This window comes from Canis lupus, chromosome 33, assembly GCF_003254725.2.
Source record: "Canis lupus dingo isolate Sandy chromosome 33, ASM325472v2, whole genome shotgun sequence".
Lineage (NCBI taxonomy): Eukaryota > Metazoa > Chordata > Mammalia > Carnivora > Canidae > Canis > Canis lupus.
The window spans coordinates 23,434,273-23,456,682 of NC_064275.1; the positions used below are offsets into that span (position 1 = coordinate 23,434,273).

Genomic DNA, 22,410 nt, shown 5'->3' on the forward strand with positions numbered 1-22,410 from the left:
CTTAGATCCTTTGAATCCACATTCTATGGCATACACGTTTGTGCTCCTCTGCCCACAGGAGCATGCTCTTACTGTTCCCTTACTGTGGGCCATTGAGAAAACTTCTCCCGATTTCAATCTCTTGGGAAAGTTTTATGAAATTTTTTCTATCACTCTCCTTTTCCTAGAAAAGCCCTATTACACTGTAAGTTCCAGAAGAATAGAAAATGTATCTCGTTTTTCTTTATTTCTCACAAAGCACATAGCATACTGCCTGGCTCATTGAATTAATGAAAGGATGACCGAATGGACAAGTAAATAAAAACATCCCTCAAGGAGAGTGCTTATATTATAGAATGAGAATTAAGATTGCAAAGCATAACTCTAAGGTACAAAGTTACCTATTTTTCCCTATGATTAACACAAGCAGTGTCAGTGCAAATGGTTTTGTGTAGTAGACATTGCATAAACATGCCTGACTGAGGGTTGTTTGGGGTTGAAATCCAACCTAAGTTCTGAGCCCTGACATGAGGCTGCATCTACCTGGAACAAAAGGTACCCTTTAACAATTTACGCAAAGGTTCCATATACGTAGGCAGAAGCCCTGGTGACTTTGGGATTGCACTCTTCCTATGCTCAAAGTGGTATATGATTTATTGCCCATATACTCCTCTTATTTGTTTCCACCTTTTTTCTCCCTGGGTTTGTTCTGTTAATAGAGAGTGGCATTGTAATTTCCATGACAATGGACATTGGCCTGGGAGATAATTTTCCTATCCTTTCTTGGCCCTGTCTAGGGCCTTAGGTACAAAGCCTTCCTGGATTGATACATTCATTGGCACCCTTCTCCGGGCAGCAAATGCTAATGTGATTGCTGTGGACTGGGTATATGGCTCTACGGGTGTCTACTTCTCAGCCGTGGAAAATGTCGTTAAGCTGGGACTTGAGATCTCCCGTTTCCTCAGTAAACTCCTGGTAGGTGTTAAAGAGCTTGGTGTGAGTTTTGACTGGGAGGAGAAAGGGGACCCAAAGAAAGAGTCAACACATGAAGGGGAGCTTCAGGGTGGTAGCAGAGCCACCAGTAGCTTGTGGGTCTTCCCTTCCAAGCTCAACTTTACCACTTACAGTGTCGACTTTGGGCAAGCTGTTGACCCTATCTGAGCCTCCTGCTTCTCCTCTGTAAAATGTGCCACTCATGTCGGATAGGGAGTCTCTCAAGAGGGAGTGGCCATGGTCATTGCTCACACACTTTGGGCACCAAAGAGAAAGTGAGGCAGTCCTCAAGGTGGGGTATCTAGGAAGAGGGCAAGTGATGAATGGAATGAATTCTGACTTTTTACCCCAAAGCATATGTGAGGCATATGTCATGCCCAGAGCCCTTTGACTCTGAAGCTTCAGGGAAAAGTGTGATCCTGTGGGTCCAGAAGTCTGCTGTGGCCCAAATGCAATTCACTGTAAATGCCCCATTCTAGGTGCTGGGTGTGCCGGAGTCTTCGATCCACATCATTGGTGTTAGCCTGGGGGCCCACGTTGGGGGCATGGTGGGACATTTCTACAAAGGCCAGTTAGGCCGGATCACAGGTAACATTCTTGCCCATTCTCCCAAGTTTGGAGATAGAGAGAGAATGCCCAGGAAATGCCTCTGTTGAGGCAAGCAGAGGGGATCTTTGTTCTTATGATTATCTACTTCTGCTAAAATCTGAGGCCCTATGATCTCTAATGTCAGTTATTACCTAATATTACCTAATATTACTCTAATGCCTCAGTTATTACCTCTGTAAAATGAGTTGTAATAGCTCATTTCTCCTTGGCCCACTATGGAAATCACCTTTAGACAATTATGCTAAATACTTGCAAAAGCACTAGGGACTTTATGCTTCAGAAGCTACCCTCAACCAATAAAGGACTAGAGTTGTGTGGTAAATACCCTTACCTTCTGACCCTTCAGTGGGACAATTCTGAGTCATGTACTACAGAGCCTCTCAGAAGGGTCCCAGTGGGATGAGACCAAGTCACTCAAAGTGATAATCCATCCGTTAATTTTTTTTATACTCTGACTCATTTTTCTACTCCCTCACTATACTTCCTGTGATCAACTCCCAAATAAGCTACTTGTGCTTGAAATCCTTGTCTCAGGGTCTCCCTGTGTTGTTATGAAGACTAGCACAAGACCTGACACATAGTAACTGCTCAAAAAATTATAGCAGTTGTGATGAGTACATGTGGATTAAAATTACTTACATTAGCCCTTACCAAATGGTTGATGTTATCAAGCTTATTCCAGAGCCAGGGAAGCTGGGTCATTGAGAATCAGAGAGAACAGCGTGGGGTTTCCTGGGTACGATGGTCTTCTTGCCCTTGGGTCCTGAATACAGTTTCCTCTTGTCCTTGGGTCCTTGCTGGGGGACTCTAAGAGCTGACCAGGAAGGGCTGCCTTGAGAGATATGCGGTGGATCCATGAGGGTTCCTGTAGCTGAGAGGAACAGGGCCCCTGACATCAATCTGTCCCAGCAGGCCTGGATCCTGCTGGACCAGAGTACACCAGAGCCAGCCTGGAGGAACGCCTGGACCCTGGAGACGCCCTCTTCGTGGAGGCCATCCACACAGACACTGACAGTGAGGAGAAGCTGACCTTCCTGGGGTGGGAGGACTGAGCACGGCAGGGACTAGGAGGCTGGCATCTATCTGTGTCACCCTGGGCAGCTTCCCTCCCTCCTGAGCTTCTGTTGCAATGAGGAGCTTATCAGTGTCATCTTGATCTCTGATTACTACTAAACCTTGTGATGAGGCTGTGGGGGGAGGGCATTGCTGCCGGGCTGGTATATGGGAAAGTCACACTGCTTTTTCAGGGTGAATGTGGCCGGCCCCATGGGACTGGGACATTCCACTTCTAGGGCAGATCCTCAGGCCTGTCAGGATTTCCCTCCTCCCCAGGGAGGATCCCAGCCCTTCAGTGCAGTGAAGAATGAGAAACCTCCTCTCCAACAATGACAGGCATCGAAAAGACCCCCAACCCTAAATCTATTATGGCCAAATTAAGCTATTCTGACCAGTTAGGAAAGAGGATGGGCATTCCTCCTCATTTCTACTCTTTATGAAATGCTCAGGAGTCAGCCAGGCCTTGTGCTCGGCATGGTGGGTACAAGAAGAAATAATGCCTATCCCCCACCAGAAGAGTGTGCAGTTCAAGTGACAGGTGTCTATGTCTCATTCTTTTTGATCAGAAGCCTTCTTTTAGCACCCAACACTCAGATTTATAATTCTGGAAGAAACCCAAGCAGTCACATTATTCAACCCTCTTTCCCACTTTCATCATCTCACAGACAGGAAAGCAAAGCCCACAGGCCTCCACCTAGCTGTTGGGTGAACCATGTTAATTATCAAGGTTAACCTCTTCTGTTTCTAAATTTGCTGAATAGGGGACTTACTAGGTCCCCATTTACCAGAGCTAGGCCTCGCAGTCCCCTTCAGAGTTCCTCCTAGTGTGACCAGAGGGGAAAAAAGTATTCCATTTGTCTAATTTTTACTGAGCTATGCAGTCAGCCCGGAGAATACTGCAATGCACACGGCATTGAAGAAGGTCCCTGCCCACGTGGAAATATAGGCTTCATTGAGCAGGCATTCATTCATTACTCCCTTCAATAAATATTAGGCACACACATGTGACAGGCATGGTGCTGGTATTGGGGCTACAGCAGAGAAAAAGACAGGTAATGTCCCTGCTGTAAATTGCAGAGCTTATGGACGAGGAAGCAGATGTAATTACACCCTGTGAGCATGATGATGGAGGATGTGGGGCAGAGAGTGGGGGTGGGGACCTCTTCAGGTAAGGTTATTGAGCAAAGTCTGCTCAAGGAGGTGATATCTGAGGTGATATTATGCGGGTCAGAATGAGCCAGCCCTGGGAAGCGCTAGGAGAACATTCGAGGTGGAGAGAACAAGATGCCGGTGGGGACAGGAAAGCCAACCACGTGGCTACAGGACAGGGAGTGAGGCTGGAACCGGGCCAGGCTGGCCAAGGTGAGGAGCTGACGGCAAGAACAGAGGGGCATTAGGAGTTCCTGTAAAGATTACTGTGGCTGCTGTGCAGAGAGTCAGCTCCAGGGGACACTAAGGGAGGTTGGAGGCTCATTAGAGGTTGTTTGCAGTAGTGGTGTGGGCGAGAGGTGGTGGTGGCTTGCACAGAGGTGGGCGCAGGAGAGACGGAGAGAAGTAGAAAGATTCAAAGTATATTTTGGAGGTAGAGCTGACCAGACAGGTGATGGGCTAAGTGTAGGGAGTGAGGGAAAGGAATGAAGCAAGGATGACTTCTAGGTCTTTGCCTAACTCTTGGATAGATGCCATTAAACAAATAACATACGACCAATCACTTGCAGTAGTGATGGATGTGAGAAGGGGAAAGATGTTATGAAGGGGAAAGTTGGGGTCTTTGGTAACTAGCTGCCTCTGACCCAGTCTGAGGGGTCAGATATGGTCACGTGATGCGATGAGGGCGATAGTCTCTCAAACTAACCAGGTCATATTTTTGCTCAGTCAAGACAGCACAAAAATATGAGGGACACTGTGGAAATGTGGCTCCAAATATATATATATATAAACTATTGCTCAAAATAAAATAAACACTTGCTTGACAAGGAAGTTTACCCAGCTTATGACATTTAGTGATCTGTAAGAACTTATATTAAGGGATATTTTTCCTGATTTTGTTAGACAAATATGAATATCTTCTCATGGCGTTATTCTTCTTGGCTTCCTTTCAGTGTAGATAAACGCCTGTAGAAAACTGAGGGCATGTTCTGCAGTGTCACAGCACTTAAGGGTGAGGTGGGCACAGAGTGTGGGGGGGTGGCTCCCAAAGTTAGAGTTCAGGCTTTGCTGCCAGGGGACCCTGCATTGGGGCCTAGAAAACATGCCCCTGCAATAAGAAATAATGGGGTTTTGCCTTCTTTCAGATTTGGGTATCCGGATTCCTGTTGGACATGTGGACTACTTTGTCAATGGAGGCCAAGACCAACCTGGCTGTCCCACCTTCATTCACGCAGGTCAGAAAGCCAGAAAGGGTTGGTATTTGGCTGCCCCAGAGGCTGGAATTCACCAACAGTTTTCATGTTGAGTCAGCCAGTGTGGGCCGCAGGAGGTCTTCCTTCTAGTGTCCTTTACTATGCCCCGTAAGACCTCTCGCAGCACTTATTGAATGGATGTCTATAGGAACCAGGGGAATTCTGGGGGAAGAGTGCCTGAAATTGAAAGCTTGCACCATACTTTTGCTGGTCTCCCCACTTCTTAGGTCCTACAGTGTATATCATCACTCCAGCCAATATTCTGTTCTTCCTGGGCCCCACTTTGTGGTATGGTCCACACTAGCTACATCTCCTGCAGAGCCTAGTTGTGACAGGAGTAGAATGATACACCCAAAGGTGGCTACCTGAAGGATCAATTCCCCAAACTTATTAAATTTGACAGTTCTCCAAAATTGTTTTCAAGATAATCGTCTTGAGTACATTCAATGAATATACATTTCTTCTTTTCTAAATACACTATTGATCCTTGACCAACATGAGTGTGAACTGCACAGGTCCACTTGTACATGGATTTTTTTTATAAACACAATATAGTACTATAAATGTATTTTCTCTTCCTTATGGTTTTTAACATTTTCTTTTCTCCAGCTTACTTTACTGTAAGAATATGGTGTATAATATAGATAACATGCAAGATATGTGTTAATCAACTGTTTATGTTATCAGTAAGGCTTCAAGTCAACAGTAGGCTATTAATAATTAAGTTTCGGGAGAATGAAAAGTTATACATGAATTCTCAACTGCATGGGAGGTGGGGTGCCCCAACACCCCTGTTGTTCAAGGGTCAATTATATTCTTCTGGAATGCTCTTTTGTTTTTTAAGATCTTATTTATTTATTCATGAGAGACACAGAGAGAGAGGCAGAGACATAGGTAGAGGGAGAAGCAGGCTCCCTGTGGGGAGCCTGATGCGGGACTCAATCTCTAGACCCCAGGATCATGCCCTGAGCCCAAGTCAGACGCTCAACCACTGAGCCACCCGGGTGCCGGTGGAATGCTCTTTTTGAATACATTCTTCTTAACATTATCTTAAATAACATTAAATTTGTCAAAAGCTAAGGATCAAGGGTTGTTTAGTCTTTTTATAGTCTTCTTATGAATATAGGCAACCTATCAGCATTTCTTCTTTTTTTCTTAGATTTTATTTATTTATTCATGAGAGACAGAGAGAGAGAGAGAGAGAGAGGCAGAGACACAGGTGGAGGGAGAAGCAGGCTCCATGCAGGGAGCCTGACGTAGGACTCGATCTCCAGTCTCCAGGATCACGCCCTGGGCTGAAGGCAGCGCTAAACCGCTGAGCCACCGGAGCTGTCCTATCAGCATTTCTTATGAGAATTTTATCCTGATTTGTTTACTACGTTTTTAGTCTTTTCCTGCTTTACCACATTTTTTAACATTTTAAGGATTCTTTTAACAATGTTATTGAATAACCCCTAATCTGATTTACCAAACTTAGTGATTTTCAAAAACATGTTTATTTTTATAATTTATAGATTTCCTAGCATTTTTTCTCAGATGGGATAGTTTGGTTTTATGACCTTTGGATATATTTATGTGGCATTTTAGTTGGCCCTTTTCATTTTTCCTCATAACACAATTGTAAGAAGGGTTTAGTTTGTGTTCCCCAGCTCCCTGTTGCAGCTGGAAGGAGCTTGCCCATAAAGAGTGTCCCAACCATAGGGGAAGGCAAGTTAACACAGGCTCAGATTTGGTTGCTGGTCCCAGAATAGGGAGTGGTGGTCCCAAGATGAAGGGAGAATGTGAAGACCCCAGAACCCTAAAACGGTAGCTCACCATAGACCTCTTAGCCCAGCAATTCATCCAGTGTGAGTTACTTCAAATTTTTATACAGTAAACAAGGTTTTTTATTAAATTGGGACATTTGGCACATTCAGTGTATCAGTCATTTGGCCAGGTAAACTCGGAAGCACATTGACTTTCAGATTTACCATGAACTGCGGCTGACTCCCTTGATCATCTCATTGCTAGGCTGAGTATCATGAGGTTGTAAAAAGTTTGATTGTGTAGGTGACTATGAAGAAGCTAAAATGTGCAGGGAGATATTCATTGTGAGAAGTTGGTCAAGATCACCAAATCCCCGTAAGCTCCCATTTTCCAAAAGAGCGTTTGCATGATTATGAAAGATGGGTCTCAATTTAAGTAATTTTTTTGATAGATTAAGCTTAGGTATCTCAGGAAAATTAAAAAGAAGAGGGAGAATGTAGTAACCATTTCCATTAACATTTTAAAACGTGGTTCAGGAGACTTCCTGCTGGAATTTAAAATTTATAGCCTGCTGGAATATAAAATTCAATAGAATTACAATAAGTAGCATGGAGGGGTTTTCATTTGTCTTAAACTAAAACCATGGTTATATTTTTCCCCTGTTCAGGCTACAGTTACCTGATCTGTGATCACATGAGGGCTGTATACCTCTACATCAGTGCCCTGGAGAATTCCTGTCCACTGATGGCCTTTCCCTGTGCCACCTACAAGGCCTTTCTTGCTGGACAATGTCTGGATTGTTTTAACCCTTTTCTGCTTTCCTGTCCAAGAATTGGTAAATGCCACCCCTTTGGCAATTTGGGGCAAGTTCAAGTCTTGCTAGTTGTCACCTCTGTAAGTCCTGATTTCCTATGGTCAAGAAGTCTATCCAACTGGATAAGGAAATTCACTGATCGATGTTCAGCCTATTTCCATCTGGAAGATGGCATATGGCCTTCTGTGTCCCTCCCCTCACCCTCTATACTGCTGCCTGATGCCATACTTGCTCTGCACACACTCTTCACACACAGCCCCTCATCTGCAAGCCCAGACTCAGGACCTGTTGGAAACATTGGAATAGCCCAGAGCCGCTGCCCTCACTCCAAGACCAGATGCTTGCCATAGGTCTTTCTAGCTAGGCCAGCCATTCTCCAAGTCCTGATAGACTGTAAACCAAGGCTTTGTGAGGAATCCCCAAGAATGGTGTACATGACCCTCTTTAGAGGTGTGAGGCTGTGGCAACCATGCACCAACTAGAGGGCTGCCTCCTTGCTGGTTGGCTTGGGCACATTTCTGGATGATCCAGGATAGTCTGGGAGAAGGGCTTGGGAAAGGCTAAGGGATCTGGCCTCAACTCACCCTGTGCTGGTCATTGCTAAGAATATCCTAGGGTTCTCCAAGATGGATTTCAGGAAGAACTCTGGGAAATATAAATGGTTCCTTCCTCTCTCCCATTCTCACTCCCCATCCCTGGTTGCCACTCAGAACTGCAGCAACCTGTCATTCCTTATATGAATGAAATGGATATCAGCTTGAGAAAATGTTAAAGTAGATGTAGTTTCCCACAATAAAGCAAATCAACATTACTTCCTACTCAGGGGGCATATGCCACAGTTTCCCCCAATGTGATGGTCCTGCTGCTATAAACAGCCACCTCACACTATCCGCCAGCGTCACCTCTCACTACACTTTGCCTGGCACTGAACACCAGGATGCTAACTACTTGTACTTCCAAGAATATTTCGTGTTTCCTCACCCTGTGTGCCTTTGTCCAAACCATATTCTCTGCTTGGAATGCCTTTCCCTAACTTGTTAACCACTATTCTTCAGGTCAAATGCTTCCCTGTGCTTTGTCTGCAAAGGATATAAAAAGCCATTAAAACAACTGTCTTATAGATTATTTTGCAAATTGGAGACATAATTTCAAATTTCTGGTAAATACCTCCTGGAATGGGCCCAATGATCTGAAGAATGTGTGTCCTGTTTACTTGTATGTTTATCCTTGGCTGGACTGGGCATGGCATGTAATGAGCATACAGCGTAGTTGTTTATAGAATGATCGGGTACATGAATTAATCAATACATGGGTGGGTGCCAAGGGACACTGAAATGGCCTTCTCAGGACTCTGCTGTCTTTGTCTTTGCCTCTCTACTTCCAGGGCTGATGGAACAAAGTGGTATCAAGATAGAGCCGCTTCCCAAGGAAGTGAAAGTCTACCTCCTGACCACTTCCAGGGCTCCATATTGTGGTGAGTTGGGGGAAACATGTGTAGCTCAGCTCTGCTAGTGTGCTGTCCTGCAGAGTCCAGGGTTTTGATTTGGCCTGTGTCTAGCACAGCATGGAAGCCAAGGTGGGAGGTGAAAGATTGGGGCAAAGATGCTATAGAAGGGGTGGGAGGGTGGGCAGCAGCTAGTCTTAGATCCTGAACTTTCAGAGCTAGTCCAACTGCAGATGAAGAGTTAAGGACATCTTACTCTCCATATATTTATCCTAGTTCCTCCCTCCTTCTCTCCAGCGTGGGACTCTGTAGTCTGATATTTGGGAGGACCTTCTGGTTCCCCACTTCTTGCATACTTTTTTACCCCTTCCTTGGTGCCCATCTTATGGGTCTCTCCCCCCACCCACTCGCAGCCCTCTTAGGTCAGGATCTCTGAGGAATATTGAACCTTGCCCTCTGCCCTCCTTCCCCTACACATACATATTCCAGTTCTTCACTGTTGTTTCTAACCACTGCATTTCACTGAAGCGAAGATGCCAGTAAAAGATATGAAATGTGAGAGGAGAGTGTGTCTTAGAACCCATGAAATATATCACAGGTTGGAGCATCATCTTTTCCGGTGCTATTTGCATCTTAAGTAGATCGACTGTACTTCCTTTTTGACATTTGTTATCCTGGGATCTTGTCTAGTTTATTGTTTATTGAGTGTATAGGACAAGTATGCTGGTTAAGATGATAAATTGTATGGCCACACTAATTCCGACTGATTTTCTGATTTGCTTGTGTCTGGTTGGTGGAGAGATCTTTTATTTTTTAAAAAAGATTTTTTTTTTTTAAATTCATGAGGGACACACAGAGAGAGGCAGAGACATATGCAGAGGGAAAAGCAGGCTCCCTGAGGGGAGCTCAATGTATGACTCGACCCTGGGACTCCGGGACCATGCCCTGAGCCAAAGGCAGATGTTCAACCGCTGAGCCACCTCGTATCCTGGTGGAGGGATCTTTGTGGCTATTCCTTCCTTGTACCAAACTCCTAGTGCTATGTGTTATGGAGCCCAAAGCTCAGATTGTAGTCACACAAACTTGGAGTTGAATCTCAGCTTCTGCACTTACCAGATATGTGATCAGGAGAATCTTACTTAAGTTTTCTGAACCTCTACATCCTTATGTAGAAAATGGGAACAATAACAGTACCTACTTCAAAGAATCAACGTGAGGATAAAATAAAATAGTATACAGGAAGTTGCTAGCACAGGGACTGGAACTTGCTAAGAAATAATTGCTTTCCCTTTGTCAATCAGAGAATTGGAGGAGACTAGATGCGGGTGTTTATGATGCTAGAGAGAATTCCTGGCTACCTCCTACGAACAAGTGGGTTTCAAGAGTCAACTGTGGGCTTCTCACATATATCTATTCATTTGACAGCCCAATTCTTGGGTTAGGTATGAGGAAGGGGAGGCTCTGAGACACTCAGCCTTGTGCCCAAGGCTACACAGTGGGGTGGGAAAAGTATAATTCAACTCCAGGTCTTGTGACTCCAAAATCTACACCCTTTCATGCCACCACCTGCTTCCACACTGGCTTCTCTGCCTCTGCTTCTGAAAGAGAATCTGTTCTTTACAGCCATATTTCTAGGTTACTCCTCTGTCCTCACTGCCCCCTCCTGAGGTCAGCTGGAAGGAGGATGCTTTGTCCAGTGACAGAGGCAGTGATGCCAGGACCAGATGTCCAGTTTTACTTCCAGCTCTGGACAGCTTAACAGCAACCTGAACTGGCTCCTCTCTGTCTGCACAGCCAGGAACACACATGGTAGGGAGACTGGGGCACACTTGAAGTTAGAGGCATTTTCAGTTCCCTGCTAAGGCAGGTTCACATAGCCACAATTTTTGTGACTGTTTCATATTTGTTGTGAGACTCCCTCTTGGTGCCCCAGAAGTATGGCCCTGTCTGTTCACAAACCTCAGAGAGGCACAGAAAGAACCAAGGAGCATAATACCTGTTTGCCTACATGCTCTGAGCCTTCCAGTGCTGAGCCTTTTGTTCTGAGCATTGGAGCTGGGATCCTCCTTTACCTCGAGTTCGGGTGGTGCCAACAGCCTGTAGCAACCTGCTCCTACCCACTCTCAGGCCACCATGGCACTGGGTTCCCATTGCCCAGCTCTCTTGGCCTGCCTGGGCTACAGCAGTGTTCAGCAGGACAGTGGTCACCCTTGACTCCTGCCAGGCATGTACCAGCAGGGCAAAGAATCAATCTTCTCCAAATAATAATCTTTTCTGACAATATTACTTTCCCTAGTGTTTCACATGAAGTGTGTTCTCCCCATTACTTCACTAATCCTTGCCATGTTCTGTGAGGTCATGTCAAGGTTACTGTTTACATATGAAGGGACCAGGACACAGAGAGGTTCAGTAACTTAGGGAGAGGGACACAGCAAGGAAGCAAGGCTGGGCCGTGGATCCAGGTCTCCTGACTAACCGTCCAGGGCTCTGTGTGCTGCTTCCCATGTCTTACTCCTGCACCGATTGGATTCCACTCCCAGTTCATGCCCACCCAACATTAGTAGACCTGACTCTCCTGGGGCTTCCAGATAATGAAAGGGGAGAAGCAGAACCTTAGGAAACTTACTTGATGAGGTGAGACCTGCCAGCAAAGGAAGAAGTGGTACAATATATCAAAGTCAGCCTAGGGAGTTAAATTCGTAAAGCTTATGCAATTTAGTGTTTTTCCCACATTGCAGTTATCCACTCCCCTTCTGCCCTTACCCATCACCAGAACAATCTGAACCCCCTAGCAAACAACTGAAAGACAGGAGGGGCATGGCATTGGATGTCTTCCTCTGTGGAGGGGAACCATACCATGCTTTCTTTCCTTCCTGTGGGTTCTTGGCATCTTAGCACCCATCAGTGAGTCTTGTTACCAACCCCATGAGCCCAGATGGATCACAGCACTCTTCTGACTTAATGCTCAGTCTACCTAAGTCCATTCGATGTCCCTCCTATATCTGCCTATTAAATATGACAAATGAAAAAGTACAAGTAGGGTAAGAGGCAAAGGACTGCCTCTCCAGCTGTGTCCCAATCACCAGAGAAGTGTGTGAAAATGCCCCAAGACCAAAGATACAGCAAGATGCCACCAGATGGGCCACCCCCTTAATAAGGAAAGGATAGGATGTTAGAGAAGCTGTACTTCTTAACTTCTCTTGCCAGAGAGACAGCAGGTCGCAGGGATATCATCATGAGCCAGGCTCCTCATCTAGTCTGTGTCACTGACATGAGCTTTGAAAGCCCCAGGATCCATGCTGCCTGGGAGGGTGGAGATGCCATGTAGGCACCCAGGCTGCCACAGAGAGGAAAATAGTCACCTACACACAAGTGGGCTTCCTGAAACTGTGTGTATGGTGGGAAGTCGAGGAGTATCATTACATTTTATGAGTTAATTATTTAGTATAAGAGACATGCTTTTCTTTCAGAATCACTACACCAACACAATGTCATCAAGCAGAGAGGAGTGGGACATTTTAGTGTTATAAGTAATAACAAGAACTAACATGCATTGAATGCTTCCTAGCCACAGGCATTGTCTACGGAATTTCCAGTATTAACTCATTTAACTCTCATTCAGACCTATTTTTATTATCCCCAGTTGGAAGCTAAGGATTTGGGGGACAGCAGGTAACCTGCTACTAAGAGGTAGATCTCAGATTCCTGCACTGCTGCTCTCTGGGGCTTTGTGGGCAGTTTGCACCGCTGACCTCTGGCCCAGGCATCTGCTCTGCTTCGGTTTCCCAGTGCATCACAGCCTGGTGGAGTTTTACTTGCAGGAGCCAAGGAACAAGGATACCTTCATCTCAGTCACCTTCCTTAGCAGCAACGTTACCTCCCAGGTCAAGATCACCATGTACGTAAGTGTCCCGCATCACACGCACACACATCTCCCACAACAGGCACTGTGTGATCACTAATGGGTGGCCCAAGCCTGCTGGGCTGGAGGTGGAGGTGAGGGCAGGACCTGCTGCAGATGCACCCACAGACACATGCTGGGCAACTGTCCCAGGTTCATGATCAGTACTGGATCCAAGGGTAGTTTATTTAGACAACAGCAGATGAGGCGGGTGAGCCGAAGATATGGGGTGTCTCAACAGGTGGTGAGAACATGAGAACCTAGATAGGAAACATGAGTCAGGAATCCAGGAAGGGGGCATCAGGAATGTCAGCAAGCAGGAAGACCTCATCACTGGCCAGGGAGGGCTGACCAGAGCCTGGGAAGCACCTACTCCTGGAAAGTGGGGCAAGTACTAGGTGAGTTATTAGAACTGAATCACAGGCAAAGGGGCTAGTAAGCAAATGAGTACAAGGTGAGGCCAGCAGGGCTTGATGCCATGTGGTGCTAATCCCTAGAAGCAGGCTGAGCATTTCCTTCCCTTCTGGGGTCACATTTGGGCCTAGCAGCTGGCAGGACCAGGCTTGAGGTGGGAAGATAGAGAACTTCAACTATAGGAAGGCTCAAGCCTGGCAGAGGATAGGAACAGCAGCAGAGGTGCATGTTTCTTTACAAAGCAATTGGTAAGTTACTCGCAAGCCAGCAGGAGCCGGTCTAATCAAAGAAGTCACTGTCTCAGCAAGCAGGGTCCCGTCCAGAAACCAGAGCCCAAACTGGGAGTCCAACAGAAGATATTTAACCCAAGGAACTAATTACAAATATGTCCAGAGAGCTGAAAAGCCAAAAGGAGGTGGGGGGACAGTGCAGAAATCAGCAACAGGGGGCAATCCTCCTGTGGGGTCAGAGGAACAAGGCCAGGTGATGTTGGTAGTGTGTCAGCAGGATCCACCGAGGTGGCTGTTTGGCGGGAGCTGGAAGCAGGCAAGAAATATAGCCCCTCTGAAAAAAAAAAAAAAAGAAATATAGCCCCTCTGGAATCACAGCCCAAAGTGGTCTCGCCACTAAGTGTGCCTCCTGCAGGTTAGCTCTCACTGGAGTTTGCTGGCAGGGGAAGCTGAGAAGTGTAGTTTGCAGGTGAGCGGATGAAGCACAACCATAGAAATGCATGCTTTTCCACAGTGGCAGGTGCCGTGAGGACAAGTAGGACAGAGCCTGACCAAGACTGAGAAGGTGAGGTTTCAGTAGTGATTTGACGGAGTTACCCAGTCCAGGGGTTAGTGAGAATGCAGAGAGGAGGCGGGGGTGGCGAGGGGAGTACGGGGCAGCCGCTCAGAGCCACACTGTGCCAGGTGTTGAAGGACAGTTAGGGATTTTGGGTTTTATCCTGAGAGCAGTTTGGGGGGCCAGTGGGACTTTTAAGGAGGAGAGTGACCAGATCAGAGTGGAATTTGGAAACATTTCTCAGGCTGCAGTGTTAGACATTAATGGTACTGAGAGGAGCACACTTCTGGACTCCCAGACACCCTGGCACTGGTCAGGGCTCCAGCTCACACAGACCACAGAGAGAGGTATGGCAGTCAGGGTCCCAACACGGATCTTCAGGTGCCCACCAGAGTCTTGCAGATTACAGCTGAATGATTTTCATTAGATCAGTTTAAGGTCGTGTTACATCCACAAGGTGCTTTCATTGCCTCTCCTGCACCTTGAAAGATGAGCCAATACCGGCAGGGGTCAAGACAACCACACAACTGGTCACTGATTAGAATCACCTGCAGAGTCCTAAACACCACCGACTCCCTAAGCCTCATCCCAGGCCAATTACAGCAGAGACTCTGGGCACAGCCTCAACCACTACACTTTTAAAAACTCCCTGAGTAACTGGAATGGATATCCACAGTTTCTTCCTTCTCCCAAAAGCAATTTGCATTACTCTTTTGAAGAAGACTCAAGACACAGCTATCTTCAATTCCTTGTTTTATTTTTTCTTCCCGCCCCCCTTGCAGAATAGAAATTGAAAAAAAGGAGGGGGGTTTATGTGTGGTCTTTCCCTTCTTTGTATAATTTTGTGAAACCCCAGGATTTCCTTCTAATTAGAAAATTTACCCAAACCAAGTCCTTAGGTCACTCACTCACAGCGTCCTTCATATCCTGCTAGTTTGCAAGTCCTTCTATCCATGCAGCTTCTGAAAAAGAAAAATCTTATTTTTCCTCTGAAATATTTTTTTTAATTAATTTTTTTATTTATTTATTTATGATAGTCACAGAGAGAGAGAGAGAGAGAGAGAGGCAGAGACACAGGCAGAGGGAGAAGCAGGCTCCATGCACCGGGAGCCCGATGTGGGATTCGATCCTGGGTCTCCAGGATCACACCCTAGGCCAAAGGCAGGCGCCAAACCGCTGCGCCACCCAGGGATCCCTCCTCTGAAATATTTTAAAATACTTCTAAACTTAAAAAACAAAAACAAAACAGGAACGGCTCTGGAAGACATACAGAATCTTCCTCAAAAGAAAAAAACAAACTCTGACTAACCTTGGGTTAAAGAGTACACAAAGAAGACATTTTATCACTCCGCAAAGGCCAGAAAGGAAAGAGAAACCATGTGGCTGAGCCATAACCCCTCTACTTTCGATGACCCCAACGCTCATGCGTGAAGGTGAAAGTTCCACCCCCTCACTCCTCCTCCTTCTCCAGTCCCCGTTCCTTCTTCCGAGGTGGAGGCCAAAGCGGCCCAGGCAGGGCCCAGGAGGCAAGTGTCTTCCCTGCTCCCCAGGACTTTGCCCACCTTGGTGACTTCCCGGCAGGCCTCCTTGCTCCACACCTGAGTCTTCTCTTTGTCACCTCTCTGGATGGGTGACTTCATGCTCTTCCTTCCATCTTGAGCCAAGAGAGACCTGGATTCTGCTTTTACTCTGGGTCACCTAGGCTGCCTTCAGAGGTGTACCAAGCCTGTGGGTCAAGCTCATGGCTCATGCATGGGAAAGCTGGGGTTTAGACCTAGGGCTGTATGACTCCAAAGCCACATAGTTGGGAAGACACAAAACCTGCATAGTACCACAGCAGCTCTGTCTGGTTTCAAGATCCATTTTTTTTGTTTTGTTTTTTCCCATTCACACATTCATACTCAGTATAAAATACAAAAGTCCACACAAAATTTATGGAACTGAAGGCCCTGAAAGAGGGCTCTACTTCCAGTAGGTAGATCTGAAAGTGAAGATTTTCTCCAGTTAGGAATCTAAGAACAGGGACATTTTTCCGGATATGAAAATCCAAGAACTACCATTTTGCTGCCATGTCCACTTGTTTTCTTTAAAAAATCAACAACTATTTTCTGAGCCATGTTTAAAGCTGTGAGTATACACGCAGAGGGGCTGGTGAGTGTGATATAAAAGATTGTGGTCCACACCTTCAAGGAGTTCTCTTGTGTGTGAGAGCTAACCAACACTACCTGCAGAGCCCCATAGGAGCCAAGGGGAGGCAAAGGCCAAATGCTCTTGGGTAATTTAATTTACCTCTCCCTTGCAGACCTAGACAGGAACTCCAGGGGAAAGGAGTCATAGCTCATGCCAACCCTCAGTGCCAGATAAACCAAGTGAAACTCAAGTTTCACTCTTCCCACCGAGTTTGGAGAAAAGACCGGACTACCATTGTTGGGAAGTTCTGCACTGCTCCTTTGCCCGTCAATGACAAGTAAGTCTACCCACCCCACACCACTCTACGCTACCGTGACACACCCATGAGGACCAATCCTGACCTTTGATGTGACATTTGTTGAGGTGCAGTCTCATCACAGCAGTTAAGTTCTTCAATGGAGAGATGACGAAGACCCAGGGTTTTCTTGAATTTCCAGTGGGGCCATCTTGGTTTGGAGGTGTTAGAAAGCCAAAGAGGATGAGGAATGGCTGGGGTGTGGGTGAGGAACAGAGAGATACGGCACGCACCTTCACCACTCTTTCCACAACCCAGTACTCTCCGGATTCTTCGGTACTTAATCTTTTCAACTCTTTAAAAAATCACTGTAATCATTTTTAAGTGTACAATTCAGTAGCACTAAGCACATCCATACTGTTGTACAACCATTACCACTTTCAATTTCCCATTCCCACTTCAGTATAAGATATTTCATTTTTTCTGATCTATAGCTGGATAATTTTATATAGAAATATAAAATCTGCTTTATGTATGTCTTACTTAGTTTCTACGTATGATTTTATTGGAACAAGACTTCTCAGTGCACAGCCTCCACTGGTTACATTCACAGGCATGGATCCTCCTGTGCCTCTAGCAGGGTTTTACACTAGTCTTACCAGCCCTGGCAAGAGGAGGACAGGAGTAGTAGATGCCTATAATAGACGATTGTAGACTTCTTGCACCTGACATCATGGAAACACAAGAGCACGTGACTGCTAGCCCTCTCTCCTGACCAATCAGGACCCTGCCCTGAGCTCTACTTTCTTGTTGCTCTTCTTTTGCAGCAAAAAGATGGTCTGCTTACCTGAGCCAGTGAACTTACAAGCAAGTGAGACTGTTTCTTATGACCTGAAAATAATGTGTGTTTAGTATAAACCTGGGCAGGATACATCTCCCTGAATTTCAGAGGAGGGTGGGAGCTATGTTCAACTTATTCTAGGCCACTACTATTAGAAGGAAGGCAAAAACTCTTGGTTGTTTTCCCTATAATTAGCCACTTTAGAGGGGAGAGTTAGCTCATCTAACAGAGCTTTGTCTCTATTACCAATTTGAACAGCCTTACAAAAATACATTTTGAACTTTTCTATTCATATTTAACTGCAATTGCCCCATATCCTTGAACATTTGTATCTAGGATTCAGTAGAAACATTCACAGGAAGAATGCTTTTTTAAAAAATAAAATATCTGACTGGCTTCATTGTTTTATTGGAATGGAATTCTGTTATGTACAAAAATATGATTGTCTATAGGATTGGAGAAAACAATCCTACAAAAATTGTACAGAAAACAATACAGAATTCTCTGTATTAAAATAGCAATGGGAAAGAAGTTCTTGGAACAAGAGAGGGGAAGGAGGGCAGGCTGGAAGATGGAAGATCCCTTACCATTGCTTCCTCTGGGTAGCTGGAAAATTTTGGGGATCAGAGAGATCTTTGGGGAATATAGGTGGATTTTCTTTGGGTCATTGTTTCCCCAACTTTGTTATAAGTTATCTTGTATCAGCCATAGTCCAGCATGAAATAGATGATGTGCTCAAATTGGGTAAGTTGAGGAGAATTTAATAAAAGGACTGTTTACAAAGGTGTTAGTAGGAAGTGGGAAGACCACAAGGGATAGTGCAGTTCCAGGGGGCCAGGGTCATGGCAGCTGCTACTGGCCTAGGTCTGAAGAGGCAAAGGGAAAAAGCACCAGACTCCTGGGACAGAGAGGGCCTGTCAGGCCTTCAGAAAAGGGTCATGGTCACCTCACCTGCAGCAATCCTGCAGGGAGGGAACAGAGGAAATAGACTCTCTGACCTCACTCTTCCCTCTGCCTCATCCCCTGCTAGTGCTCCCCATCGAATGACTCCAACCAGAAGCCAGAAGGCAAGAGGCATGTTGATGTGAGCCAGGGCATAGAGCAGGACACAGAAGGGTGGAGAATGGGGAGGTGGGGCTGAGGAACAGAGATCTTCTCCAAGAAGATGTGAGGCACACATCTTCTCCACTCTCTCCACAGCATGGTACTCCCTGGTTCTTCCATACTGAATTGTTTTCTTTGACTCTTAAAAAAGTCATTTAAGTCATTTTTAAGTGTCCAATTCAGTAGTCTTAAGTACATCCATACTGCTGTGCAACCATTACCACTTTCCATCTCTAGAACTTTTTCAGCTTCTCTAATTGAAACTCTGTCCCCATTAAACAATGGTCCCATCGCTTCTCCCTGCAGCCCCTGGTAATCCTACTCTACTTTCTGTCTCTGATTCTAGAACACCTCATACAATCATATAATATTTTTCCTTTTGAATCTAGCTTATTTCACTTCGCATAATGTCTTTAAGGTTCACTCTGGTTATAGCAAGTATCAAAATTTCCTTCCTTTTCAAGGGTGAATAATATTCCACTGTGTATGTATATATATATATATATATTTTTTTTTTTTTTTTTCCCGTGCTTTGTTCATTGATTTATCCATCCATGGACACTTGGGTTGCTCCACATTTTGGCTGTTGTGAATAATGCTGCTATGAACATAGGCATACATATATCTATTCAAGACTTAAAAAAAAAAAACTAAATAAATGTGCTTTGAAAGAAACTGCTGACTTGCTGACTCATGCTCCACAGTAAAGGCAGGAAAATGATGTAGGCTACTGGCTGCAACTGCTCCACCTGAGCCAGGTCAACCAGCTCACCAGAATAGAGAACTTGGGCCTTTGTCTAGGTTGCAGAAATGCCACAAAAGGACAGGTGACACATTGGCTTTATGTAGGTAGGGATGTGTGGGGCTCTAAAAAAGGGAGAGGTAACAAAGAACTCTGCTTGACGGCAAGACAAAAGCATGGGTCTCCCTTCCACACCTACATTGTTCACAACTCCTTTGAAGATCTTTTCATGAACAGAAACTATTACAGAAGCAACTCACTTCAGTAGTCAGCCTGTGTCCTTAAGTGGCACTACAAACATGGTTTCCAGACCCTTCTCCTCTCTGGTCACTCTACCTTGAATATGTTCAGTTTGTGCCATAATCCCAGGACTGGGCTCGATATTTGAGGCCTTCCTCTCACAGAATATACCAGGAGTGTGTCTTCACATGTTCCTTGTTACAATCTTCCAGCAATTCAACCCAAGAGTCACTTCAGGGTAACTGTAGAGTCTTTATTTTTATAGAGTCTATATTCTTATTGCTCCAGCTTGCTTTCTTTCTTATGGAGTTGATTTTTGAACCTGAATGAACTTTTCATATATGAACTTTTCATATAACCCAATTCCACTACATATTATTGTTGTAGTCTCTCCAACCTGTCAAGAATTTCTTATATCCTGATTTTATCCTTAAGAATATTTAGTTCTAAAAAAAAAAAAAGAATATTTAGTTCTCCCTCCAAGCTTTATGCAATTTTTATGTATTTACTTTACATATATAAATATATCTGCACATTTATATATGACATTTTTATAGACTCCTTTTTTATATCTATAGCCAAGAACTTGAAAGGAGAAGCCAAGAACTTGAAAGGGTAAAGCCCTACTTCTAGAAGTTTCCTTAAGACTAATCAATACCCTGGGTCTGAGCCTTCATACATATTTCTAAGTCATGTTTATCTTGAGTACTTACATATTATGAGAAAAGTTTCAGTACTTTATATCTACAATGATCCCCTGATTTGAAGGAAAGAGAGAAAAGAGAAATAATATGATTAACTAAATTTTAGCATGACTTAATTTCCTGGGGCCCATGTAGGCTCTCCTACTAATTCCTACTTCATTTCCTAAATATATACAAGCAATGTTTTTAGTGATTTGCTCCTGGACTTTGCTGGTGACATGCCAAACTTTCTAGGAAGCTGTGCTTTCCCTCTTTTTGGTTACTGGAGCAAATGTAAACCTACCCACCATCTTCTAACTTCTTTTCTTTGGGATTATTCAGTGGTTACTGAACAAAGAGCTCAGTTACCCTACAAAGTCTTTCTAAAGCAAGATTGTGATTCAGGATCTGGGTCCTGGGATTCATTTAAAGCTTCTGGGTGATCTCTTTTCAATTTTGGTCTTCAGATTAATTTCCAAAAAAAACCACCTCCTCTACATTATTAAATATATTTTTTTAAACTACAGAATCAATAGATGTTCATTTTAACAAGTCAAACTGTAAGTATATAGCTACCGTGGCCCTGTGGTAATCAATGTTAATAGCTATATATACTCTTCTACACATTTCTCCATGTAAATACAAATATATACAAAGCCTTTCTTAAACAAAAATTAAATCATAGCTCACCTATCATAGGCTCTGTAGTTTTTCTTTATCATTTAACAACATATCATGACTTCACTCCAATTAGACATAGGTCTAATTTACTCACTTGATGTGTGATAATCCACACTATGGATCTGCTAAAACTCAGTCAACCGTTTTCTTTGTGATGGATATTGAGGTTGTTTCAACTACAAATGATGCCACAAGAGATATTTTTGTACATCTCTCATGTACTGGTACCTCCATTTCTATATGGTAGATTCCTATGTGAGAATTGCTAGGTCAGCAGATATATCAAGAGATAGTAATGACGGGTTACTTTCCAAAAATATTATACCAATTCACATGATCTCTGACAATGGTTCAAAGAAAATGTTCTCTTGAAATTACTTATCCAAGTATTTGTCTTCCTAAGATAAATTACTCAAATCCCCAGATTTCTTCTCTGGAGTTTCCATGGGGTATTCAACTGGTTCCAAGTTGGCTGACCCATACCCATCTGTGAAACTGGAATGACACTTTCCTTCATAAGTATAGGGGCCTGAGATTTAATTACTTTTTAAAAAGGGCATTCATTCAGACACCATCGTCTCTGAGCAGTGAAACCCACTGGGAGGGGAGATCTATAAAGAACTTTTAAAAAATAAAGGCTTACTTTTTTATGATTATAAAATTCAACTCATTTAAAAAATTTCACCCAATGCAGAAAGTTAAGAAAGAGAAAGTGAAAAACGAAAACTTCCTGAGCATTTAGTATCTGCCAGGTAGTGGTCTAATTTCTTTATATAAATTATCTCATTGATCCTCCCAGCAAATCCATGTATTACCTCATTTTACATATGAGAACACAGAGGGAGAGGGGAATTTAGCAAGTTGCCCATGGTCATGCAGCTAGCAGCGGGTGAAATCAGGATTCACACCAAGGCGTGTTCCTCCTAAACCTGGGCTCCTTAACTATTGAGTGAAACACGTTAGCCTGCTCAAATTGGTTTCTAGCACATGCAACCAACTGTCTTAATGAAATAGAAACTTCCTCAGTCTGGCCCCACTCTGCCTAACTAGAATTACCCGCCATGTCCCCAGTGTGCTGAAGCCAGTATCCCCCTAAAACATACTGTAGACGATGTCACCTCCTTGCCTTTGTACCTGCTGACCCAACCAACCCCTTCAGAATTTTCCAGGCATTAAAGGTCCACTTCCAGTTCTATCTCTTCTAGTAAGGCTGGCCATCAATATGTCTTTTCAGTCAGTATCTATGCTGCCTTGTGATCGTGGTCAATATTTTCCTGCATGTATGCCAGGTTTATAAAGAGATTATAAGGTCCTTAAAGGCAAGAGCTATGTTTCTCCTTCTCTGGGCCCTCTACATTGTAAGCATGCAATAAAAAGACAATAAATGTCTGCAATAAATGACATGCAAATAAATGACATGCAATAAATGACAATAATAAAATGCATTAAAGACAGCATTCTAATGATGTAGACAAAAGCAAAGGGAGATTAGGCTTAACTGATCTGAGAGGCTTAATTCCAACAAGGGGTTGGTGTCTTTTCATCAGTGT

At 44.4% G+C, this 22,410-nt stretch overlaps 1 protein-coding gene across 13 annotated transcripts in view; it reads left to right on the plus strand.

The window, feature by feature from the left end:
• PLA1A (phospholipase A1 member A) overlaps positions 1 to 17,806 on the plus strand; it is a 40,396-nt gene extending 22,590 nt beyond the window's left edge. For 2 of the 13 annotated variants that reach the window (XM_025476397.3, XM_025476405.3), the window contains 9 exons: positions 777 to 954; positions 1,452 to 1,560; positions 2,494 to 2,595; positions 4,932 to 5,021; positions 7,453 to 7,620; positions 8,984 to 9,073; positions 12,782 to 12,941; positions 16,447 to 16,611; positions 17,397 to 17,806. In XM_025476397.3, coding sequence (XP_025332182.1) covers positions 777 to 954; positions 1,452 to 1,560; positions 2,494 to 2,595; positions 4,932 to 5,021; positions 7,453 to 7,620; positions 8,984 to 9,073; positions 12,782 to 12,941; positions 16,447 to 16,611; positions 17,397 to 17,481 — 1,147 coding nt within the window. In that variant the 3' untranslated portion in view covers positions 17,482 to 17,806. Of the gene's footprint in view, positions 1 to 776; positions 955 to 1,451; positions 1,561 to 2,493; positions 2,596 to 4,931; positions 5,022 to 7,452; positions 7,621 to 8,983; positions 9,074 to 12,781; positions 12,946 to 14,102; positions 14,154 to 16,446; positions 16,612 to 17,396 lie in introns of those variants that run through there. The other 11 variants (XM_049105543.1, XM_049105544.1, XM_049105547.1 and 8 more) reach the window with 11 other exon arrangements.
• The last annotated feature ends 4,604 nt before the right edge of the window (positions 17,807 to 22,410 follow it).